Source organism: Lutra lutra, chromosome 2 (assembly GCF_902655055.1).
Source record: "Lutra lutra chromosome 2, mLutLut1.2, whole genome shotgun sequence".
In the NCBI taxonomy this organism is placed as follows: Eukaryota; Metazoa; Chordata; class Mammalia; order Carnivora; family Mustelidae; genus Lutra; species Lutra lutra.
Genome location: NC_062279.1, coordinates 85,344,916 through 85,371,098, shown reverse-complemented (window position 1 = coordinate 85,371,098; position 26,183 = coordinate 85,344,916). Strand labels below are relative to the sequence as shown.

Here is a 26,183-nt window from a genome sequence, read left to right as displayed (position 1 = left end):
TTCTATTCTCAGGCTTTTTTATTTTTCCTGAGGGTAACATACTGTGTGAGAAAAAAAAACGTTCCAAAGCATGTATTACTGGGCCTGGTGCTACTTGCTCATTTTTTTTTGTTGAGAAACACAGAATATTTTCTGAATAACAGAAATGTGCTTATCCCTTTCCTATGCTTTCTCTGCCCTTCTTCTGAGAGGCCTGTGATAAATCATAGATTAAAATTCCCCATAGAAATGAAGTCTGTTGACAGATGCTTCAGAGCTCTGTTTTCACACACTTGTTTTTGGCATCCACCTGTCAAACAACAGTTCAGTTTTTCAAACATTTGTTACATGTTCCAGAGTCTCTTGAGCATCTGACAAGAGTAAAACTTTATAGTCATGTAAATGATCATTTAAATATGTCTGTTTTCAAATACTTATTATTTTCTAATTGTACAATCAGAATTCTAGATCTGTATTATTTTGATCACATAATCAAAGAGTAATAGCTCTGGAATTAAGGCTAAAGATAAGCAGCTGGCCTCAGCGTTACAAAAGAGGAACAGAGGAATACATTATTTTCTTGCTTTCTGCTTATATTAATGTGAAGGATAATAAACTTTTAAATTTAATAATGCCCTAAGCCTTGGAATTAACACTACATGAAAGATTTCACTGCATTTGATAGATACCTCCAAATTCTGAAATACCAGTATTTGAGAAATTAAAAAAATATAGCCTCATTGTCTTATAGATACTAGTAACTTGAAGATTAGCAGTTTGCTCAAAATAATCTTGATTGGATTTGATACCATAGAAATTTAAGCAGGATTCTGGTGAGTTCACTTGTTATTTGTTTTATTCCCTTTTTTTATCTTTATGGCTCAAACACAGATTCTGTGAGATGTGTGTGAGAAAATTATATAACACCATAAGTAATCATGCTTAATAAGACAACATGGCTTGGCTTCACGAAATTTCTAAATTCTTAGATATTGTCATGCAAGAATTTGTCAAAGACTTAATGAAGAACTTGTTAGAATTCCTTTTACTATTGGTCCTGATTCCCAGCTCCATGGAAGGTGTTACTAAGAGTTTGTGTTTTACCACTTTTGGGGGGTAGTTCAGTATTGGATATTAAGTTTAGGTCCTTCCTGAGAAAGTTTAATGATTAATACTTTTAGTGCTGTTCTTGGCCTGAAAAAAGCTCAAGGAAATACATTTTTTCATGAATTAAGACTCTAGGAAATTTAGTGGCACATTTTGGGGGAGAATATATGTGTTCTGTTTCATATGTATGGTTTCCAAAATCCAAAGAGATATCCTTAGTTATGATTTATTTTTCTGTTTCGGACCCTGTCACTTTGGCTCTTGGCTCTTTCCTTTACCACTTCATCATGGTGGATATTTTCCTCTGTAGGTGTCTTAACACCCAATTTGTGTCATAGAGGAATTAATGCTTCCCAGTGTTTTTATAGTTACGTAATACTTACACAATTTTCCATTAACAAAATAAAAGTATGCTTACTTGTCAGTGTTATTGGCAAAATGTATGGATCTTGCTTTGAGTGAGGTCGGCTTCGGAGTTTCAGAATTGGAGGGGATTTGACTGCTTTCATTCTGTGGGCAGAGACCTTCCCCGCCCCAGGGCCCCAAGCAGGGCCAGATTGGAGCCTCTGCAGAAGGTCCGGTCAGGCGGGCATCTCACCAGAGCCTGCAGCCTGCTTTGCTGTGAAATCTTTGTACTGTGGTCATCTAAACTTTCTTAGACTGCACAGGTATGGTAAGGGAATTCTCAGTTAAAGAAAAAAGGAGCAGGTGTTGCAATACTTTGTTTCCTATTAGGACCCTGAAGCCAGTTACTGTGGGGTGGGGTGGGGTCGAAGTTTATCTGACTTTATTTTGAAGTAAGGGATCGAAGAAGAAATACACTGATGAGTGAAGTCACTTGAAAGCGGGAGAACATTGTTTTCAGGTGAAGTTTCTACCTGCACCAGCTTTTGCCATGTGATTGGCCTGCTGATCATTGTCAGCTTGTAGGCACTGGTCACCCAGGGCAGGTGAGCACAGACTTTGGAAAGAGGGCCTGCCCAGAATTAGGTCCTTTGTTTTTGATGGGGCCCTTTCCGTGTATATGTCCTCTGGTTCCATCTTTGTAACAGTCAGAGTAGGCAGAGAAGGTGGCATTTGCATCTTATAAATCAGGAAACCGAAGCATCTCAGTAAATCTCAGCTTGAGATTTACTTTGAAAACTAATTTGTAGCTATGTAGTCATATAGTCATTACTAGAAGGCAAGTCCTTAGCCCCTCTCCCCCCTCCAACTTTAAAAAAAAATGGTGATAAAATAGACATAACATAAAATTTGCCATTGTAACCATAAAGCTTAGCGGCATGAAGCACATTCACAGTGTTGTACAGCCATTACCATCATCCATTTTCAGCACCTTTTCGCCATCCCAAAAAGAAACTGTACCCATTAAATAGTAAGTATTTGTATTTCCTCCTCCCCAGCCCCTGGTAACCACCATTCTACTCTTCATCTCTCTGATGACTCTAGCTCCCTCAAACAAGTGGAAACATTCAATGTTGGTCTTTTGGGGACTGGCTCATTTCACTTAGCATAATGTCTTCTGGGTTCATCCATGTTGTGGCATGTCTCAGAATCTCATTGCTTTGTCTTTTCCATCTCTGTCATTTTTGATTGTCCAGTTCAGTAGTGTTAAGTATAGTCATGGTGTTGGGCACTGATTTGTTCCTCTTTAAGGCTGAGTGGTATTCCATTTTATGTGTACCGCATTGCTATACTTCTCTCCATCCATCCATGGACATTTGGGTTGTTTCTACCTTTCGGTTGTTATGAATGATGGTGCTGTGAATAATGGGGTACCTCCTCACCTTTTTTCCTTGACCTCTTTTAAAGACTGTTTGTAGAACTCTTCAGATAAGCACATTTTTACTGGTAAACATACCTAGAACATCATGAATGTCAGGAACAATCCTCAAGTCTAAATATCATTAGGGTAGATGGCTTGGTGTAGGAAAGAGATTTAATTATGGAAACATGAATGGAAATAATTAGCTAGAGATTCAATCATTCTTATTTATTCAAGGGAATAACCAGCAAGTGCCTGTCAAGAATGAAGTAGACAACTGTGAAAGTTTGAAGAAGGCTGACACAAAGTCTTCCTCAGAAAAGAAGATTCACAAAGCATCGAAAGAAGACATTTGTTTTGAGAAACAGGATGTACCTTCAGTCGAGGTCTGTATTCCTTTTTCTTGTGCCTCTTAGAACAAAACCCATATTTAGGGCTGAGAGTGCAGTTATCGGTCTAGTAATTGTACATGTGTATTTCATACCTCTCAAAGGGGGCTAGTTATCATGCATTTGAATCTGTATTTATAAATTGTGAGTTTGAGGTGCTTGGAAAGTTTTATTTATCTTCTAATTATATAGGAGATACTGAAATAATTTATAGTAACATCAGATAGCTTTTATTCTCAAAGGAAACAGTTCTTAAGCAAATGGGTTACCTCCTGGCAAAGATGGTGGAGTAGAAGCAGATCACCTGTCTCTTCTCTCCAGTTGTCACCCAACACACATTTTAGGGCCTGCTCTTGCTGAGTTGGAAGCATAAGCCAAATGCATAGGAGAGGAATGCCTGTCTGGCTCAGGTGAGTGGGCCTTAGTACAACAGAATCTCAGAAGAGAGCGCATAGTTGGACACAGAGTTGCACACTGTGCTGGAGAGCAGAACCGAGCCCTGTATCTCGAAGGTGAAAGCAGACAGGTCCACAATCAAGGTGGGAAAGGTATTTAGGAGAATTTATCTAGTTTACATCAGAACAGAGGTATTCATGTATTAGTATAAGCCCAGTGAAAAAAAAATAACATTCTAACTATGCTGTTATTGATACATACCGTGTACTACACACACACACGCGCGCACGCCGAGTAAAAGTGAATGAAAGGAGTAGAACACGGGAGACAGGGGAAGATCCTAATCTAGAAGAAAGCCTAACTTTGAGAATACCTTATACTACAGATAATGTACTCAATAAAATAAGAGTTTTTTTAAAAGGCAAATTAAGATTCTAGGATGAGATTAAAAGAGATCTTATAAAGCTAAGTAACTAAATGAAGACCCAAAGGACATTTTACAGACAGCTGCCAAAAATGGAATTGCTGACCCTGAGAAAGGCTTTGAGATCATCAGGGTGATTGTGAAGGAAAAAATTGAAGAGCTGGAAGCATTTAGATATGGGACAAAGAAAGACAAAGCAGTCCAATGTAAGAATAATGAGTGTTTCAGTAAATGGCCCAACAAATGGGTCTGAAGGTATTCAGAGAGGTAGTAGAAGAATACTGTCCTGGTAGGAGAGCAGAACTGAATTTATGGAATGGAAGGGCACACTGTATATAGAGGAAAAATTGATATGTAATAATGGATATAGGCACAGCCTGGCTAAATTACTGATCTTAAAACATAAACAATGGTGCAAAGTTAGGAAGATGGAGAAACACCCACTCAGGCTCACTCCGACTTTGTGGAAACATCTGATCCAGGGAACAGTGGAGCCATACCACTCATAGAATAAAAAATGTGAACAGGAATATTCCAGCCAAGGAAACACTCAAGTACAAAGGCAGCAAGGAAGAGGCATCCTGAAACACAAGTGAACTCATCATGAGCCTTTCTTAAAAAAATGAAGTTAATGAAATTTAGCTGACCAAGACAGATGTAAAAATAAAGACCCAGGACTACAGAAGTTGTGTTAGAGGTCTGTTGTTGAGATTTCTCTCCATTTTATATCCAGATCTAAGACGAAACAGTTGGCAATTATAATTGCAGAACAGATTGCATATATTACAACTTTAATAAAGCAAAAAAGTAACATAAGTTGCAGAAACAGGAGGTGGTATTGAATGGTAGGTGACAATGAGTTTTAATTCTATTTTTCTTGGTAGAGAGTCAATACTGTGTAAAACTGAACATATCATTTAACAGGGTGAAAACGGGAAAATGTCTTTCATGGTCTTTTGCCTAACCTTAGAGAGATCCTTAAGGCGCTAATATAGCATGTGGAGAAGAAACAATTATTTGAAAGTTGGCAGTTCCCTGGATTCTACTTCAGTTTCTTATGTTAAATTCAAATAAAACTGAACATTAAACTTTTATTTAAAAATAATACATTGTCGTGTTCGCTTCAGCAGCACATACACTAAAAATAATAATAATACGTTGTCCCAGTATTATAAATTATTCCCATCATCTGTCTTGCCATCCAAACGTGTCTGTAGGTTCATAGAAAGATGGCAAAAACTAGATCTGCCAAAAAATCAGTGTTAGACTGTGGTTATTCTGAGTAGTGGTGTTTGCAGTGATCTTTTCCTTCTTTATATTTCTGTATTTTTGCTTAAACTTTATAACAAACACCAATTTTTCATTTAAATAACATGAAAATGATGCAAAATAAATATATCCTAGACATCTCAAACTGGGAATTTGTAGTCTTTTAAGGACAAGACATGTCCAGTAGTTAAGTGCCCCAATCAGTACAGAGTGGAAGGGATTTCAGAGAGCGAAAAGTCAGGTGAGCCTGCAACGGGCACAGGAAGCTCCTAGAGGAGGGAGAAATGCGGACAGGCAGAGAAGGGAAGGTGGGCAGTGGCCCCACTGAGCCCCATGGCATAATCAGGAGGAGTAGGAAATCATCTTTGGGAAGAGGCTCAGTCAGGAGTAATGTGAGGGAAGAGTGGGAGTCATTCCCAATGGCAAAGGCCTTGGCTCACCAATTTCAAGTTTGGACCTTCTCCGCTCTTTCTCGGCTGGAAGCGCTGACAGTCAACTCGGCGAGCCCAAGAGTCGGAAGAGACAATGTCTGTAGAGAACCAGAGCATGGTTGCTTGTCTGCTAAGGAACTTTAGAGTCCCAGTCTTAAAAGCACATGTGTCCAAACAGAACATCTTTTTGGAAGATTTGACTTCAGGGTGGCCAGTTTAGGGGACTCTGGTGCAAAGGACAGGGAGTAGGAAAGGTTTCTGGACTGGGGGGTGGATGGAGTGAGGGTGGGTAAAAATTGGAAAACAGTCTTGAGGCTGAGATTTTCTTGAAGGTCATAATAATGTTTTTCAATTCAGGTTTACAAAGATGGGCAGAATGCCTATTACAGAGATCATACAGCGCAGTTTTGTAAATGCTTGAATGAATGTGTGAATAATGGATTTTTGGAGGATCAGTGTGAACGTTTTGGAGGCTGGGCTGGAGGGGGCAGGAATGGACACCAGCTCTCTTCTAACAAGGAGGCTGTTAACTCTACTGGGAGGTGTGACGTAAGGCTGCGCTTGGGCAGGAGCAAGGGGGAAGGACAGGAAGAGTAGGTAAGAGTCTAGAAGAACAACTAACAGGATTTCCCTGTCCCTAATTGCATAAGGAGAGGAACTATCTTCTCTTACATAACTGTTTGCAAAAATAACTCGTAAGTTTTAAGTCCAGCTAATGAGAAGATGGGGAATTCTGACTTACACAACGAGTACATTTTTCTGTTTACCAAAGTCGTGTTGCGTGTTAAGAGCATGGACTTTGCAGCCAGACTTGTTGGGTTTGAATCCTGGTCATCATTTATTTGCTCTGTAACATTGGGTGAGTTACTTAATGCTGCAGTTTCCTTATCTGACACATGAGGGTACTAAGAGCATACCTACCTCCTAGGGTTGGGAGAACGGCTGAGTTAACATGATAAATGCTTGGAGTAGTTCAAGTACCAAGCGCTGACAAGGGGTCAGTCCAAAGGGAATGACTGTGTGATTGCGACCGACAGCGGGAGTTACGGAACCAGAGAACTAGGTCTTACATGGCAAACTTGGGCCTAGAGCTTGAGATGTGGGAGCCGTGGATGTTAGAACTGAGAGGCAGCACCGAGTTCTCTGCGGTGTGTCTGCACAGGGAGAGTGGGGCCCGAGCATGATGCCGGGTGGTGGTGAAGCTGCAGGTGGCCTGAGGGTGCAGGTGTAGCAGATGTACAGAAAGCAAGGCCCTTGAGACTATGAAGGGCCATGCTCTTCAGAGCAGAAAGAAAGTCTGTGAATTTGGGGGAGGAGGGAATGCGTGAAGTAAAGAAGTGAACCTCAGCAGCCTCCTGCCAGGGGCTTCAAAACTTCCATGTGGCCCTGCCGTGAGATGGAAACCAGCCCTGAGATGTGACCATGCGGTGACTGACGGCCTGCATGCTGGGCGGAGCAGCCAGGACTCGAGCCAAGTCCGCAGGTCCTTCTGAAGGCCCTCAGGAGGTGGGGGGGCCCAAGGAGCCCTGCCCTGTGGTGCTTCCATGAGTGGGCGCCATTCCTGGACTTCAGACACCGCCCCCAACGCCAGACTCAGCCCTCTACGCTTGTGCCCTGACTCAAGGCACGTTTCTTAATTTCTTCCTGTTGTTTTCTTCTCTGGGTATTGTCACCATTCGATCTTTGGGGTCCCGGGCCTTGGCTTTTCTCTATCCCAGGAGCTCAGACATGGCTTGTACACAGTCCCAGTGATTGCGTAAGCTCCTCCTTCCTTTTCTGGTCCGGAGCCCGTACATCTAAAGATGGCAGCCAGCCTGCAGGAAAGCTGTGGGGAGTTGGAGGATCTGGGGGACCATAGACCTCATCTTTTTTTTTTTTTTTTTTTTTTTACTGTCTCTGTGACTCACTCCCAGTTTTGCTAAAAGCTCTTCTTTAAAACCCTGCGAGTATGCTTTCCATTTCATTGTTCATTTGGAGAAATCGTTCTCAATAAACACATTCCCAAGGGCAGTACTCAATGTTTGTTTTTCTTGTACATTCTTAGGGCCTAACTTTGCAGCTTAGAAAATTACATAAATCTGTCTATAGTATGTGGAAACATTCCTCTAGATTTATTGGCAAAGAAGGTTGAAGCCCAGATTTGAGAGCTACAAACTAAATTTTAACCTTAACCCTGCTGTTTTATTTTTTTAAAGCAGATTTTTCTTTCTCTTAGAAAAGGAACTCATGATTATTACAAAAGCATAGAAAAGGGGGTGAGAAAAGTCTATACAAAATGAAATACTTTGTACATTTTTCTGTATTTTTCATGCAACTTTTTAAAAAACTCAGGACCATCATTATGTATAGGTAGCTTTCTTAATAATGTTATAATTCTACACTTTCTCATGTTCAGAACAAGGGGAACTTTGTTTCCAGTGGTTATATAACATTCCATCATTTAACTATGCTCTAATCCTAAACCATTCTCTTGCAGTCAGACATTAAAGTTATTTACAGCTTTTTATTTTCATAAATAGCACTCTGATGATTTACATTGTTCTTAAGTCTTCCCTATATACCTGAAGAATCCTTGTTAGAGATTTCTAGAAGTAGAATTGAAGAGTGTCTTCTGCGTGCCCCAGATTGCTTTCTGGAAAGCAATGCCGTGGGACAACGCTGGCTTCCCACCAGCACTGTGCATTGTTCCTTGCAAAGTCTTGGTCAGTATGATGAGAGAAATTTTCATTTTCATTCCAATTTGCATCTCTTACCAGGGAAAAGTGAGTGCTTTCCTTCCTTTCCTTTTTTGCAAAATTCTAAAAAAATAAGTAAAAAAATCATCCATCCAAAATCCTACCCCTGAAATCTCTCTCCCTCGCACCCTTCTTCCTTACCTTCTTTCTTTTTTATAATTCAGAACTGAATGTCTTACCCAGTTCCACTTTTGCTGCCCAGAGGCAGACTCTGTTAAGAGCCCTGTCTCCCCAGCCCTCTCCCTCCCCAGACCTCTCCTAGTGTCTACAGACACAAATAGGCAGTATAAACACACTTGTGTTTTTTAAAACCAGCACGGAAAGATGAGCTACAAGCTGATCTATAATTTTCCTTTCCTAAAAGCATACTTTATTATTAAATATTTTGGATGGAGTCTTCATGGTTTTTAGCCTTTTATATTTCTTTTGCAAATTTGCATGTCATGTCAGCCCACTTTTCTGTCGCCCGTGTTTTTCTTATTTTCTGTCAGAACATATGGCACGGTATTGACTGCCTATTAGAAGGAGTGTGTGGTTTTTTTCCTTTGTCTGCCCTTCCCTCTTATTTTTTATTTGCTGTTGCTTCTGTGCAGCAGCTCGAAGAATGTTTTGTGGAGTCAGTGATTTCTCTCCTTTGATTTCTTTGTTTGCTTTTATTGAAGTTTCAGGAAATCTTTTTATTTGACCGCCGCGTAATCAGTGAAACTGTTCCTTCTAGCAGGGATTTCCGAGAACTTCACGAATTCAAGTAATTCAATAACGTGAGAATAGGACATCTTCTATAAAGTGCTGGCTCTGTGTCAGGTTGTTTGCTTCTCACAACAGCCTATTGAAGAAGATGCAGGAAATGGAGGCAGAGAGAAGCTGAGTGACTTGCTCAAGATCGCACAGCCAGTAAAAAGTGTGGGGTGAGCTTCAGTCCAGGCTGTTTGACCTCAGAGCTCCAATCTTACTTGTAACTCTCCCTGGGCTCTTCCCCTGATTGGGCCCGCCTCCCCTTCTGTGAGACTCCCTCTCCACCAAAAAGCAAAGAGCCAGAGTCTCCTTTTATTCTCCCTTTCACTTCTTGACCGGTCTTTTGCTTTGAGTCTCTGGTGTCCTCCCCTGCCTACCCCCTGCCCCACTTTCTCTACATCCAGGGCTGGCCTGTTCACCTCGAGCCCAACCGGGGCCCTTCTTCCTCACTGCTGTTCTTCCCTCCCTTGCTTTCCCTACCACACGCACGTGCGTACACACACACACACAAAGGCCATTCATTCATTTTTCATTCCTCTATATGTCCTCTGTCTCTTCCCCCTTTTGTCCACACTCTTTTCTGTGCCCCACTTTGTTTGCTCATGGATGTTGCTTCTCGGTCATTCCACACACCCGAGTCCAGCGTGCTGAGCACTTTTGGGGTAATTACTCTGGCTCATATTCAGAGACAGCAGCCATGCCTCGGACCGCCGTGTTCCACGTCTCTGTAGTCCCTCTAGTTTGCTCCGAATGGCATCTCTCACCAGACTGATCGGAGAGAGGCAGCCAAGTGTCATAGCGGCCGCTGACCAGTTCACTCTTTCTCTGACCCCTCTTAGAAACAGATCCTTTCTTTGTATGTGACTCTCGAGGGACAGAAAGGCTCAACGACTTCTGTGATGAACAGTCTTTCTTGGCCCCAGGAGAGGGGAATCCTTTTCTCTCCCAAAGCTGGAAATACACAAGGACCAGTATATGAATAAATGTGGTAGATAGCCAATGTTTAACTTTGGAGAATGTCTGATCATACGTTATTAATGTGTTTGTTGAGCCTCAAACTTCAGCAGTTAGCATTAAGATCCTGTAAGATGGGGCTTTGTGTGTTTAACCTGTCTTGTTTTTAGAATACCTTCAGAATCAGAAAAAAGTTAACACATACTGGGGGAGAAACTAAAGGAGTATTAAGGAAAAAACGAAAATCCCATTAGTCTGCCACATGTGCAGTACAATTTCATTTTCAGTCTAGTGTGTATTGTAGTAAGCCTCCTGCTTTAATAGATACCTGAGGCTTTGGGTACCTCAGATCTGTAACATGTAGGCATTTGAAACCTCTTATTTTTCTTCTTCCAAGTCATGTGTGTCAGGCAAGTTTATGTTAGAACATCCTGCATTTTCCAGCTCTGATTCTTGGACCAACCTTCTCAAAAGAGAAGGTAAAATGAGCTGGGCTTTATTCTTTATGAAATGTGAATCCTAAGGGTCCGTAGGAATATACTCACCGAGTTGGGGGATTTGCTTCTGGGAGGTCCCCAAGGATGCAATTTTCGGGGTCTCCATTTGTGAGCTCTGTACCACCTCCCACACAACAACAGTACCTGAGCTTTAAAGGGGCAGAGGGGTGGAAGGAAGCGATGGAGAGTATAAGAGGACTCCAAGGCAGGAGCTGCTTCAGAACGCTCTTGGGCAGGGGACTTCTCCTCCCCTTGGGCCAGTTAACAGACTGTGCCTAACATAAAAGGAAAAGGCCCAAATTAAAAAAACAATTATGTGTGTGTGTGTGTGTGTGTATGTATAAATATGCATGAATATATACATATGTAATTTTTTAAAATTTGTGTACACATAGAATGGATAGATATATATGTATTTCATGCTAAATTAAGATTTGCAAAACCACATTTAAAAAACATCAAACACATTCTTATTTACAAAAGCTTAAACTATTTGACGCACTCAATGGATATCGGCTGTCTCCAAAAGTTTTTCCGTAAACAAATAAAAACAGCACTGGACGAATTATCCCTCCATTGAGTTTTTACATGACTTTTCTTCCATAGTAACTCATGTGAATTGCACATACCAAATTAACAGGTGAAGTCCGAGAATTCATTGCTGCCGAAGTTAACAGCAAGCTGACCCTAAATTGCTAGCAGATGTTTTTCCTTTTTAGCCCCCTTTGGAATTCTGTAGGCAACAATTGTTCTTTTTGCTGGGAAAGAGAGGTAGAGAAGGCAGGGGAATGAAAACAGACTGGAGACTGAGAAATGTATGTCTCCATTTTCACCAGTGTTGGAACATTCTGAATTTGTATAGAGTTGGTCTTCAAAAGTTTAAAAAAAAAAAAGTTTTTTAAATGTACATTTAGTCAGTTTAAACCTTTATTTAAGGTTTCTTTTTTTTCTGTAGCAAGAAGATCCTTATAGGAAGAAGAAGCTTCAGGAGAAAAAAGAAGGAACTTTACAAAATTTAAGTTGGAATAAAACTCGAATGTGTAGAAAAAACAAGAAACGGGGTGCTGCTCAGGTCTTGAGGTGTGTTCATTTTTACAGTCCCTTTAAAATGTTCCTCTGTTTTTTTTTTTTAATTCTATAATTTTACACTGTTAGCTGTTATCTTTTGGTCTCATTTTGGTGATGTTGGATACTGAGAATAGAATATTGATGAAAAAGTCTGTTATTAAAATTAATATGTATTCTGGTTATATTTTCCTTTATATTATTAACTACCTGAAAGTGAATAGATTTTTTTGTGTTTTTAACCTTAAAAAAACAATCAAAGCTCTAGGAGGTTTTAAAGAAAGAGCACAAGGCCTCCTCTGTGCCCCGGCTTTCACCCGGCCCGTGAAGGGCCGGAGCGTTCCTACGTTCCTGCAGCAGGGGAGGGTGAGATCAGCTGGGTGCCGGCAGGCCTCCCCTTTCCCGCGTTACCCTCGCCCATGTAGTGAAAGAGAAGAGTCACCATTCCCAGAACCTGAGGTTCAGTCCCGCAGAAGCTAGGTTCTTACACAGTTGGTAAGGGACAAGCTGGAATTGGTATTCTCCTTTGGAAACCTTGCTTCCTTAGGTCACTCAATCTCCCCGAGCTTTTGTTTGCTTATCAGTAAAATGAAGGCACTGGGTAGTGTTTATGCGGGAATCCCCTGTATTTTTTTTTCAACAGGTTAGCAGTACCAACATTTTTTTTTAAAGATTTTATTTACTTATTAGAGAGCACAAGTGGTGGCTGGGGAGTGGGGGGAGTCACAGAAGAAGGAAGAAGCAGACTCGCCGCTGATCAGGGAGCCCTGCCCGTGCCAGGCTCCATCCCAGGGCCCTGAGATCATGACCTGAGCCGAAGGCAGATGCTCAGCTGACTGAGCCACCCAGGCGCCCCAGTAGTGCACACATTTTGACTTCAAATCCCCAGACTATACCTGGGGTATAGTCTCTGAATTTTGATTTCTTGGGTTAGACTTCTAAACACTCAACATGTGCCCAAGTTGAGAGACTCCAGTAGAGATGCTTTCTCCTGCCTTTTCCTCCCTGAGTCCACAGATGGAGCTTTTTTGGTGTCTCTTGCACTGACAGTGCCTCCTTCAAGAACCATAGTTTAATTTAGGAAAACAGTTCTGGCTCCCTGACTCCTGTGTGTGACTGTCCTTCATCAGGGAATTAAAACCTAGTCTCTGGGCTTGAAAGCCTCTTTCCTCCTGAGTAGTCCCTCCATCCTCACTTTGCTCCTTTTGAGTTCTGTCATCTGGGGATTTCTTTCTTGTAGGCTCAGCTAGGTATTTGCACGTGTTTCTGCCCAACTGTTCTCTAGTGGCCCCAAATCTTTCTGTGGAAGGGGGGGCCCCACCTTGCTACAGTGATGCTTGTCATGGGAAGAGGACTCCGCAGCGCAGCCCACGTGGAGGCAAGGACCACCGCATGGGAAACACATACGGTGCTGCTCACAGGGCTGTACCTAGGTCCCGAGGCAGCTGCAGCCCAGAGCTGAGAGCCAGTGATTCGGCGTTGTCATGTTGTATGCGCTGCTGGCGAACAGTCAGCAGCTTCAGTAAAATCTTTAAAAAAAATAATAAAACAGCAAAATCTTAGTCTTTTTTTTATCCCTAACTCAGTGTCTTCTCCCCCAAAACCCTAAGAAAAGAGGTCTTGAGTTGTTCTAGGTTCATATTTTCAGCTCTGATAAGTCTCCTGGATATCAAGGATGGATGGATGATAACATTCGGATGTGATCTTTTTTTATTCTTGTAGGCCTTCTGAGCAGAGTGAATTAAAACTTGTGTGTAGTGAATTTGAAAGGTCTGAGCTGAGCGGTGACATCAATGTCAGAAACTGGTGTATACAGGAAAATCCTGGGGAAGTCTGTAAGCCAGATGCTGGCATTGGAAACAGCTTACCGGCTTCACAGGGAGAGGCAGGTATGTAACTACAGCGAGCGGTGAATGCTTCTGTCGAAGTTCTGTTCCTCCAGGAAGTATCCAGTGTAAAGCCGTGGGTGTTGAGGAGATTATCATTTTACAGGCACCTTAGCTTATGGAAGCCCGAATGGACAGCGGTCAAGATGATACTAGAAACCTGAGATTGTTTTGAACCTGGATAGCCTCGAGTGTTGCCTCCTCCTACCTCCTCCTTCCCCTAAAACCTGGCCATTCTCCACTCTCCCCATGCAGAGTGCTGAAGGCACAGTGCTTGCTTACTCTCAGGGGTTGACCAGGAAAGAACTTTCTTCTCACATACCTGAGCCAGGTGGTTCCTATAGACCAGGCTGCTGGCCGACCCAAGAACGGCTGGGCAGTGTCTCTGGGAGTGGGAGGTAGAGGGCCCCCAGAGCTAGGTCCAAGGTAGGGCAGAGAATGGTGGGAGGCTCAAGGGCCATTGAAGCTGACTGTACATGTGGGGGAGGTGGTGGGGAAGTTGTCATCCTCCCGGCTAGCACCTGTGTCTCCAGACACATGTCTGCATCAGTGCGAGCAGGCTGGCAGACACACAAGCTGACAGAGTTAGTGAATTTCTCTCTCTGTCCTCTTACTCATTCCTTTGACACACCTGTGCCTTTTTGGTCTTACTGGAAGTTCTTTGTACCCACACATAAATAATACTTGGAAGCTCTTCGTGGAAATCTTCATAAAAGCAAGGGGGATATTACCTATAAATATCCAATCTGGTTGAGCAGCTGTTTGCCTCCCTGGAGTGTTTATTTCCAGAACTATCGTTAAATCATGGTTATCATTGATATGGACGGCCTGAGCCCTGGACAGGTAGGAGTGTCCATCCCTTAGGCAGAGTACACAGAGCTCACCACCCACTGTCCCTTCAGGTCCCCTCATTGGTCTCAGGTAACTTCTTCCTTCTCCCTGGATGAGCAGAGGGAGCCAACCCCGAAGCTGAATGTGACCTCTGTCATAATGTCACCTCTCTCCTTTGAGGAGACATGGCAGCTAGAGGAAAATTGTTTAAATGAACGTGGTGTGTCTCTGCCTTCCTACAGAGGGCTACTACCCGAAGCCTGGGAAGAAGTGTGTGGAGAAGCCTTGCTCTGACTCCAGCTCGGACTGCGGCAGCTCCTCAGGCAGTGTGCGGGCCAGCCGGGGCAGCTGGGGCAGCTGGAGCAGCAGCAGCTCTGATGGGGACAAGAAGCCTGCGGTGGGCCCTCCACACTTCCTGCCAGCTGGTGAGTCCTAGGGGCTGCCCGGGCCCTCCAAGCAGCCCTCCCCACTGGCCACCTCCCGCCCTGCCCCTGAGCCCCGTACCAGGCCTGGATCTGCCTTCCAAGCCTGGAGCACACACAGGACCGCTGACTGGAGTATTGACTTAGCTGTGGATTTGATTCACTCTCTTGTTTTTTCCTCCTTCCTTTTTCTCCCCTCTGCATCCCATCATCATCATCATCATCATCATCATCGTCGTCGTCGTCGTCGTCATCTTCATCATCATGTCTATCTTTGAACTGGTTCAAAGAACATCCACATTTGTTTTAGTACTTGCACATTTTTATTATGGTAAAATAGTTGTAACAGAATTTACCATTTTTAAGTGTACCATTCAGTGGCGTTCAGAGCACTCCTGATGTGTAACCACCACCACCATCCATTCCTGGATCTTCTCATCAGCCCAGACAGACTCCACACCTTTAAATAAGGGCCATCCGGTCCCCACTCCCCCAGCCCCTGAAGCCTCTCCACCACTTCCTAGCTCCTGTCTTCCTGTCTCCAGTGATTACTCTGCTGTCTAAGTAGAATCACACAGTGGTTGTCCTTTTGTATCTGGCTCATTTCACTTAGTGTAATTTCTTCAGGGTTCCTCTGTCATTTCTTTTTAAGGCCCAGTAATATTCCATCGCAGGTACATGCAGCATTTAAATTATCCATTCATCTATTGATAACCACTTGGGGTGTTTCCACATTTTAGCTCTTTGAACAATGCTGCTATGAACATTGATGTCCTCTCTTATTTTTGAGAAATTTGAAGATTTGGGAAAATTCAAAGAATTAACTTACTTTTGTTATATTTACCCTCTTTTTTTATTTTTTAAAATTTAAATTCAATTAATTAACCTAGAATGTATTGTTTGTTTCATGGGTACAGGTCTGTGATTCATTGGTCTTCTATAATACCTATTCATTGGGTTGTTTTTTTTTTTAATCCTTATAGTTTGTCCCACTTTGGCCTCCTCAAGAAAATCACTGTCCACTCTCATGAACTTGGCATGTATTCTTTTAGTCCATATTTTGTTTACCTGCATACGTCCATCAACAGAGTATGGAATGTTTGTGACTTACATAAAGGAAATCATACTTCAGTATATCATTCTGCGTCTTGCTTCTTTCACTGGGTGTTTTTTTAACCTGCATGACCATATAAAGATGGAGTTCATTCCTTTTCACTGTTGTTTTCAAAATAGTAAACTTAGTCTTTGTGTGAGGAAACGGTGATGAGATTGAGAAGCTCACAAGTGTGAGGCCTTCATTTGCCGGTCACACTGGCATGGCTCCCAGACAGCCTTGAGAGAGAGAGCCAGTGGCCCTGGGCTCAGAGGGGTTGGCAGCTTGTTCCATACCCCAGTTTGCTCACCACCCAGAAACCCTGCCTTCTCCCCAGACAGGCTGCTTCAGGCCACCAACAGCTCCCTTCAGCAACCTCGGGGCTGTCTCTCTTCTCTGTCTCCTCCCAGTGGTGAGACCAATAAAAGAAGGTCTTATCTGAGAGACGGGGCACAATAGCCATAAAAACCTACACAAGGCACCCACGTGTGTCTTCAGGCTGTGTTTCATTATCAGCTTCCCCCCCACCCCGGAGACTTTGAGACATTGTTTTCTTAATGATCCTCCATAAAATTTTAATATCACTGATATGCACTGTTTATTACTGGGTACTGTGCTTTAGGCACAAAAAGATAAGATATTGGTGCCCAAGAAACACAGCAGTCCTGCCCCCTCTGGAGGACACTGCCATCACCCACAAGGAGACACGCACAGACTCAGATGAAGGCAGGCAGGCCCACGTGCTGTGAGAGCGGGGATGCATGTGGCCTGAGGGAGCTTGGTTTTCACAGCCTACACCAAGCACAGCTCCATCCACCACTGATGACAAAGGTTGCCAGACAAAGCATAACTCAAGGTTTTTAAAAATCAGTCCTCAGTAACAAAGAATAGAAGTGCTGCTTTAGCTTGAGGAAGGCCAACGGGAGCAAGATGATAATAATTATTGATGGTGTTGCTGTACAGTGGCTTAACGTGTAGTTTGTAAGTTGTCTGAAGGTTATGTACTATCGGGAAAATGTCCCCAGTATAATTAATGGTGTAAGGGACCGTAAAGACAAAGTATGTATGAAGCGTGACCCCAGCTTTCCACACATGTGTACACACAAAAGAGTTTGTAAGGAAATACACCTCATGCTGAACGGCAGCATGATTGCAGATGACTTCCATGTTTCTTCTCTAAACTTATGTTTACTTCCATAGACTTCCTACAGTGTCACTTACAAACTGCAGGGGTCAATTTATATTGCAAGATCTCTTTTATCAGAAAAATCCCTATGAGAAACTTACATAATATTAATGGTTTCAGCTTTTTTCCACAATTAAAACACTGTGAATCCGAAACTCATAGATTTAAATGTTGAGTTTTTAGTAAGTTTTCAATGAAAAGAGAAATAAAATAAAGATTTTTAAAAAACTGAAATTACTGAATATGAAAATCAGTCAGAAGTGAGAAGTCGCTCATTTGGGGTTAGTGATATTAGCAGTGTGCACTTTTAACACATAGTACAGTTGAATTACACTTACAAAAACCTTGTGATAATTGTTTTTGCTTTTACACAGGAGACAGTGTTCCGCAAAACGACTTTTCTTCAGAAACTCCCATCTCCTTGAATCTTTCTCCTAACATCTGTAATCCCACGTAAGTTTCTTACTCTCTTTTTTTGACAGTGTGTTTTATATACTTAATGCTTTTTCTGTCATTGTGCTGCTGCTTTGTAGTTAGTTAGCAGTGGAAATAGGAAAGATTTTTAAGAATGAAAGAAAGTGACTTCCAATTTTGCTAATAATTCAGCAAGCGGGATCCTTCTGGGTACATATGTTCCTTGTGGAGATGCCTCTGGGAGCCCCATTGCTGCCAGTGATATAGCCACATTAGAACACATCCCCTTTCTGGGGGGCCTAGATGGCACAGTTGGTAAAGCGTCTGCCTTCGGCTCAGGTCATGATCTCAGGGTCTCAGGATCAAATTCCGCATTGGGGCTCCATGAGGCTCCAAGCTCGGGCTCAGCGGGGAGTCTGCTTGTCCTTCTTCCTCTGCCCCTCCCCTAGCTTGAGTGCCTGTGCTCTCTCTCATAACAAATAAATAAAATCTTAAAAAGAGAAAAAAAAAAAAAGAACCCATCTCATTCCTGAAAGCAGAAAGAGAAACAGCAGTTATTGTAGGGATGGGCATCATCCTCTCCTCTGGGACTTGAAATAAAATGGAGCCCTGATGAAGCAGGGCGTTTTCCAGGAGCCAGCCAGGACCTGACGTGGTTAGGACTCCACTGTGTGATGGCTGCTGCCCACCAGACAGAACAGACAAGTGGCTCTTACTGAGCAGGACAAGAGGACGGGATGCAGTAAGCAGAGGGTTTTCGAGGGAGAACCTGCTCACATTTCCGTGGGCTCCAGTCACATGGTGAGAGGACAGGGGGCTGTCGTTGCCATTACATAGATGCACGTGTGGAAAAGGAGGTTCAGCAGAGGGGGCGAGGCAAGCAGTCTGTGGACTGTCTGCAAGCAGGGAACCTACGCTAACTCAAGACTGACGCCAGCTGCCGGCTGGTGCTGGGCAGACGGGAACCTGCGGTGGGCCTCAGTTACACTCATTTTGTTGTTTATTAAAAACAGGCTTTGCTGGGTCTTGGAAATTTGGTAACCTTAACCCTTTTCTGGCCATGTACCTTTGTGTCTCTAGCATTTATGTTTCTTGACGGAAGAATTCCTGTAAAACTCAAGACATGGTTGAATAGAGTTGGTACATCCTTTTACAGAAGAAATCGTAGATCTTCATTTTCTGGCTTTCTCCACAGAAACATGAATGATCTGCCACAGTATGCAGAACCTCCCTGTCCCAGCCTTCCTGCCGGGCCTACAGGTGTTGAAGAAGATAAAGGTAGGGCAGACTCTCACTCCAGACACCAGCCGGGGGTTCCTCCACATGGCAGGACAGGGAGCTTGTGGAGACGAGTAGGTTGGGGGCAGGGGCTGGGCCCTCTGGTCCAAGCCATGTCACTGGGCTTCCGTGCACCGGCCCTCAGGACCCGTGTCATCAGGGGCCTCTGACTGCACTGCCTCTGCCTGGTAGGCGAGGCTCTTACATCTCCTGTCTCTTCTAGTGCCTGCTTCCCACATGGCTAAGGTCAGAGATTGTGGCAAGATCAGCCTGGTGCTTACTCCCGATGGCATCATTGAGCTTTAATACACTTGTTTTTGCATGTATAAATTCTGCTAGATGTGAAAACTGCCCTCCATCTTGGAGCCGACTTTGAGAGCATGGGCTTCTGTGCCGTTCTTTGGATACATTTTGGACTTGCTATGGTTGAATTGTCAGTGGACCAGTGGCATTCTCCTTAGACCCCATCTTCCTGCTGTATATCCTGAAAGTATATCCCAAAAGGGATCAGGAAAGGCAGAAATGGGTCAGCATGTGTGGGTGACTTGCAGGAAGTGTTTTCTAGAAGTAGAGAAGGAATGTTGTAGGAAGGATGGGATGCGGGCTGAGGAGGGAAGAGGGTAGATTGAGAGGACTTGTTCTCTTCCTCAGGTCTTTACCCAGCTGGAGACCTGTGGCCCACGCAGCCTGTGTGTGTGACAAGCAGCTTCAACTGTGCTGTGGAGAACAGCGTGCCTGGCGTGATGCAGGGCCCAGCTCCCGTGCATAATAGGTACGGACTCCCTTCTCTTGTCATTGCCTTGCTTAGCCCAAGGACTTGCCGAGGGGATTGGAGTTCAGTCTGTTAGGTGGGCCTTACAAAACTGGGGGCCAGGCTTCCTTCCCCAGTGCACCTTAGCTGGATGTCTCCATCTGCCTCTTGGAGTTGCACTGTGATGTCTTAGAAAACAACAAAGCAGGAGGGAGAGAAACATGAAAGGAAAGAAGAACAGAGCTGTTGAGCACATCATCACTTTCCTCAAGCTGAAAAGATGGTCTGTTAATAGAGGCTGGTTTGAAAACGCAGTCACTCACAATTCCTACCACCTGATGGAGCAGAGCTTTCCACTTTTCCATGGCATCCATCATGAATACATTTAAAACATTAAGAAAGATCAGATAGTTTGCGTATTGAAAGGCCCTTCCACTCGAGACGTTTCTTTAATTCGCTGTCGGAAGTCAAAGATGTTCAGCAGTGAGAACGCGAGAAAATGTTGGCATCTCTGTCTCATCACAGAATCTGAAGTTTTCTTTTTTCGTTCCTTTATTACGTGTTATTTACTCTTTTCTATCTGTCATGAGACTCTAGTTTGTAACTGTGATCAAAGTATCTGTTGTGAATCAGTCTTGATGGTTGTGGTTCCCCTCCACCCCCTGGACAAACAATGGCCCTGCTGGGGGGTGGGGCACTTTAGAGCAGTACCTGCAGGTGTTGGCCAAAGAGCCTCGGGGTAGTGCAGTCCTCTCCCAGAGTGCTCCAAAAGCCACCGCCTTGGATCTGCCTTGGGTTAGAGTTAGCCCACCCAGGTGACCAAGGAAGCAAGCTCCTCGCCTGAGCCGTCCATCCTACCAGGCTGAGTTGTTGGTGGGGAGCGTTTAGTCGGTCGGGAGGTCTTTGATCCCATGACTCAAGAAAATACATCTTTTCTCTTCCAAAACTGAGGGAGGAGCAGTGATTAGGGTGCTGGGTCACAAAATCGTTTTCCTCTTTCTTTACACGGTCTTTTGACGTCCTGTTTCTGAAACGAGACCTCTTGTGTTTTATAGCAGTTTCATTGACTGGAGCGCAGCCTGTGAAGGCCAGTTCCCCAGCGTGTACTGTCCGTTGGAACTGAATGATTATAATGCCTTTCCGGAAGGTAAAAGCTACTTGAACGATCTGATGCCGTTCTTTTACTCAGAAAAGTCAAAGCAGGAAGCGTGTGGGCCTGAGGCATTAACTGCAGAAGAACGTACTTTCTTAAAGCGACTTAGATGTAATTGACACAGAACGTTGTATTAGTTTTAGGTGTATGACATAATGATTGGCCTTTGGTACGTACTGGGAAGCAACGGCTGCAGTCTAGTCTAGTCATCACCCATCCTCGAACATGGTCACAAATGTTCTCTCTTGTGAGGAAAACTTTTAAGGTCTCTCTTAGAGCATTTTACAAATACATGAGAGGATATCGTTAATAACTGCTCACCACGACCTTACATTATATCTCCAGTCCTGACTCATCTTATCACAGGGAGTTTGTACTGTTCGAGCACCTTCGCCCATTTTGCATACATCCCACTCCCCTCCACCCCTGACCCCTGCCTCTGAGAACCCAGTCCATTCTCCATATTCATGAGCTTCATTTTTGGTTGCCCTATGTCTGCTAGGAATGTACCTTTAAAAACAAAACAGATGAGCATAGGGGAAGAGAAGGAAAAATAAGACAAAATCAGAGAGAGAGAGACAAACCATGAAGACTCAACTCTAGGAAACCAACTGAGGGCTGCTGGAGGGGAAGTCGCTGGGGGGATGGGGTGAATGGGTGATGGCATTAAGGAGAGTGTGTGATGTGATGAGCACTGGGTGTTATGTGCAGCTGGTGAATCACTAAATTCTCCCCCTGAAACTAATCATACACTGTATGTTAATTACATTGAATTTTTTAAAAAAAGAAGAATGCGCCTTTAACAGGGAGAACCTTTGAGAATGACCTTACAGGCAGCTGCCGAGTAGCTTCATGTGGGTCCAGTTGTGCAAGCCTGCCGTGTGAAATTCAGATGGCCTCACAAAGCCCTCTCAGCCCGGCTGTCTGGGAGTTTCTGCAAGCAACCCCGATCTATTTCGTCCTTTGGATTTGGTAGACCTGGGTCCCTTGGATTTCCAGGGACCTAAGATTGTAAATTATCCTTCGGGAGGCTGAGGCTTTAGATGTTTGCTATACTTTCCAGGCAGACAAGTCCTGTGTGAAGTGGAAACACACACGTGCTTATTCCTCAGTGGGGTCCAACTCTTCTGACCCTGAGTGGTGCCGCAGAAAGATGGAGTGAAGAGCCAGGAGGGGAACTGGGGGGAATGGCTGGTGCTTGGGCTCAAGCATCGGTAAGGATAAACAATAATAGCTGTGAGATTTCCCTGATAAGCTGCAGAATGTTCTTCTTATATATTACAGAGTGATCACGGTTTCTCATAGTGGGGCTACCTGTTCAGGGAAGCTCTAAGTGGCCTGAGGAGATGGCTCTCACTGGAGTCTGATACCTGCCTTGCTCCATGCTAACCACAGGGGTGTTGTGGTGACTTCCTCCCCGGGCTTGGGAGGCTCCTGTGTATCACAGCAGCTCCCCGTTAACCCCAGGTTGTGTTTTCTGTGGTTTTGGTTACCGCAGTCAGCTGCCTTCCACAACAGATGAATCTCCTGCTCATATGTTGTCGGAAGGTCTCTAGTAGCCTGACGCTGTCACAAGGTCTTTCCTTCACCTCCCCTCACACCTCATGTAGGCAGTTTACTATCTCTCAGCATCCCAAGAAGGGTGGGTGTGGTACAGGATACTCTGAGAGGGAAAGAAAAGGAAGGCACATTCCCATAACTTCTGTTACAGTGTGTTGTTATTTTATATTTTATTAGTTAATCTCTTCCTGTGCCCACTTTATAAATTGCACTTTACCCCAGGTATTTATGTATAGAAAGAAAACATAACGTACATAGGGTTCAGGAGGGTCCGCGGCTTCAGACATCCGCTGGGGGTCCTGGAACATATCTCCCGTGGCTAAAGCAGGGACAGCTATACCTTCCTACTTAGCTAAGAAGTGCTGGTTTCATATTGCTCTGGTATCCATACAGTGTATGTTGCAGGAAGCTGAGGTCGGCCCAACAGGTAATAAAAGCAAATGTTAAGGGCTAGTAAGAATCCTGACACAGGTCCAGTGCTCAGGAGTCTTGATTAGAAAGCCTGTCGTCAAATCGTCAAATACAGAACATCAAGCCCAGAGGAAGGACCTTCCTTCCTGAGGGCTTCCCAGGTAGCCTATCTTATCTGCTAAATAGTTTAACCTTGAGAATGACAGTGTAAACTACACTGGTCTTTACCTCAGAGGTATGGGAAGGCCTTGAAAACTTTTGGCCTGAGCGTGAGAATTCAGATCTCACCGTAAAAATGTTTACCTGTGTTGTCTTCCACTTTTTGTAGAAAACATGAATTACCCCAATGGCTTCCCTTGTCCTGCCGAAATTCAGACAGACTTTATGGATCACAGCTCTCCATCTACCTGGAGCCCCCCGCCCAACATGCCGACTGCCTGGGGACACGCAGGTCTCCTCAATTCTCCGGTCAGTGCTGTGACCCTGGGGCAGCTCCAAGTTCTTTCTGGTCCTTCTTTAATCCTGGTCTCACTTTACTTCAGGGTCAGGTTCAGATCCGCCAAAGCCTGGCTTGTGTCCTTTAAATCCCAAAAGCCAGGCCAGCCAGCCTCTGAAAGAGCCTTAGGCATAGTCAAGACAGGTGGGGGCTCGCAGACATGGGGTTGTCTAGCCGCCCTGAAGAGAAACGCCACCCAGAGGTCACGGAGGAGCAATAATGGGTTGATAAAATTGAATTGGGGCTGGGAAGCCCTCTGTGACCCAGCTGTGTCTCTGTGGTCCTGTTGACATTTTCCTCTGTGCTCAGAGAGGGTCACTCACCGGTCCATGAGTGGGTCATGAGGGCTTCCTGCCTGTCAGCACCCAGGAGCCCCGTGCCTCCTCACTCTGGCATCCACTCAAGACATGTTTTACAGATGAAGGGCATTTGACCTAAGGGTTCTTTCTTGGGATGAAAATAAGTTTATCTAGGAAGATGAAGATTTCACAACACTCTGAGAAAAATGGCTTTGAGGCAACCCAGAGGGTTGAGAATAGTTTAATGACTTCCCAGTGACTTGGATGGGTAGCACTGTGGTGTCCAACTTTGATGTTGCCTTTCTAAAATTTCTAAAAATTTCTCTTTTTCCCCCTCCTCATGTACACCTCAGCCCTACCTCACAAGCACCCGAAGCTTGTCTCCAATGTCTGGACTTTTTGGTTCCATCTGGGCCCCACAAAGTGACGTATATGAAAGTTGCTGCCCCATCAGTCCCACCACGGAACATTCGACTCACATGGAAAACCAAGCTGTCATGTGCAAGGAATACTACCCAGGGTTTAATCCGTTTCGTGCCTATATGAACCTGGACATATGGACTACCACGGCAAACAGGAATGCAAGCTTCCCACTGTCTAGAGACTCAAGCTACTGTGGGAATGTGTGAAAAGAATTTGATTTTTAAACAATGTGAATAAAGAGGCTTGTGTTTGATTACTAGCATAAACTGGTTGTTGAGATAGATTATGAAATTGGTGGATATTTTGGCACTTTTATATGAAAATAAATTTTTTTAATGAAATCTGGGTGCTCTATTTTTTTTTTTTTTTGACCATTACAAGTCACTGGTAGGAACTTCAGCATCCATATGTCATAATTTCTTCATAACTCAAGAAGGGTGTCAGATATGCCAAATGTTTTAAATTGGGAAAAGGGGGACTTCTAAGAAGGTAAGAGTTGAGAACGGAGGGACTGCTATGGTTCTCCCTCCTTGGGCATCAGAATCCTTCCCCCACCCCCGGGGAACTTCCAAAATAACATTTATCTGGTGACATTCCCAGAGATTCTGATCGAACTGACCCAGTGCTCGAGCCATCAAGATGTGGCTTCAAGTTCTCCACGGACTGCACCACGCAGCCAGATTGGGATGCCCGCTGAGCAGCTTGCTCCACTGCCCGGACAGACCCTGCTCTGGGTGGACGGTGGCTCTTTCCAGGCCCAGTGGTCATGGCAGCTGGGCGAAGCAGAGAACCAAGCACTGCCTTGCCTGTTCAGCAGAGCGAGAATGTTCCCTCCCCTCCGTCCTGCCAGTGTGGGGGCAACAGCAGCAGCGGGCACATTCTGGTAAGTGTTCGCTTCCCCCCTGAGTGAGCAGGCTTTCTCCAAATGCAACAACAGGAGAGTTAGGTAACCAAAGCAGGTTTGCCAGACCAGTGTGTATCTGCTTGTCGGTGATTTTAGAAATCCGTAAGATGATGAAAGAGCCTGTGTGCATGTGTAAACTTTGGAAACATTTTTAACTTTTAATAAAAACTTGTGATTTTTCATTTTGTCTTTATTGGAAATTTAGTAGGAGAGTGTTTCGAGTGGAGTGCTGGGTATGCTGGCTTTGGATTTCTCTTGGCCATGGCTGCCAGGGCGGGGGTGGGGAGGAGTGTGGTGGGGGAGGGCTGGGACAAGGAGGGCAGGCGTACTGCAGACCTGGGACTGCCCTTCCATGAGACTGCTTCCCGGCATGCACAGTTGCCAGAGACTACTCAGGTGGCCAAGTTCAAATCCTAATTTGGGTAAAGCAGACCTCCCATCCCCAATGGTGAATAATGTTAAAATAATTTGGATTCTAGGTATATACCCAAAAGAATAGAAAGCAAGGACTTAGAGAAATGTTTACATACCCGTGTCCATAGCCACATTGTTTACAATAGCTGAAAGGTAAGAACAACCTAATTGTTCATTGACAGATGGAAAATCAAAACATGATATATACACAGAATGGGATATTCAACCTCAAAAAGGAAGACGATTCTGATCCATGCCATAACGTGGAGGGACCATGAACACTCGACCCTCAGTGAACTAAGCTGGTCACAAGACAGCTACCGTCTGATTCTTCTTGAATGAGGTTTGTAGGGTGGTCAGATTCACAGAGACAGTAGGATGGGGATTCACAGACTGGGGCTGAAGGGAGGGGGTGGGGGGTTGTTGTTTCATGTGTACACTTTCCGTTGGGGAAGATTAAAACGTTGGATGGATGGTGGTGACAGTTGCACGACAACATGGACATCCTTCGTGCCACTGACTTGCACGCTTCAAAATGATTAAAATGGGAAGTTTTGCATTAAGTCTTATTTTCCTACATACAAAATAATTGAGATTGATGAAAAGCCCCAAAGCATTTTCAGAATCAAATTCAAAACTGTCAGGGGAGAGGGTGGGAGATGTTAAAAGTACATTCTGTTCAGTGTGATTGCTGATCTACTTTATTTTTCTACTTTCATCCATCCCCCAATTCTCCATCAGGAAAATGTGAGAAACCAAAGTAAGCTTTTATTTCACTCCATATGAGGAAAAAGTGTAAGTCTTCATTTTGACTGGAAGATTATCTTTAGCCCTAAGACCAAAATCAATGGCTGAGTGACATGTGCACAAGCATGAGAAGCCAACTCAGGGGTGTGCCCCTAATGGAAGGGGCGTG

At 44.1% G+C, this 26,183-nt stretch overlaps 1 protein-coding gene across 2 annotated transcripts in view; it reads left to right on the top strand.

The window, feature by feature from the left end:
- The window catches only part of TMEM131L (transmembrane 131 like), a 157,485-nt gene extending 133,195 nt beyond the window's left edge, over positions 1 to 24,290 (top strand). For both annotated transcript variants that reach the window (XM_047717860.1, XM_047717859.1), the window contains 10 exons: positions 3,089 to 3,237; positions 11,637 to 11,761; positions 13,469 to 13,635; positions 14,706 to 14,888; positions 17,539 to 17,617; positions 18,774 to 18,856; positions 19,508 to 19,628; positions 20,663 to 20,754; positions 23,060 to 23,199; positions 23,880 to 24,290. In XM_047717860.1, coding sequence (XP_047573816.1) covers positions 3,089 to 3,237; positions 11,637 to 11,761; positions 13,469 to 13,635; positions 14,706 to 14,888; positions 17,539 to 17,617; positions 18,774 to 18,856; positions 19,508 to 19,628; positions 20,663 to 20,754; positions 23,060 to 23,199; positions 23,880 to 24,155 — 1,415 coding nt within the window. In that variant the 3' untranslated portion in view covers positions 24,156 to 24,290. The remainder of the gene's footprint in view (positions 1 to 3,088; positions 3,238 to 11,636; positions 11,762 to 13,468; positions 13,636 to 14,705; positions 14,889 to 17,538; positions 17,618 to 18,773; positions 18,857 to 19,507; positions 19,629 to 20,662; positions 20,755 to 23,059; positions 23,200 to 23,879) is intronic.
- Positions 24,291 to 26,183: the final 1,893 nt, after the last annotated feature.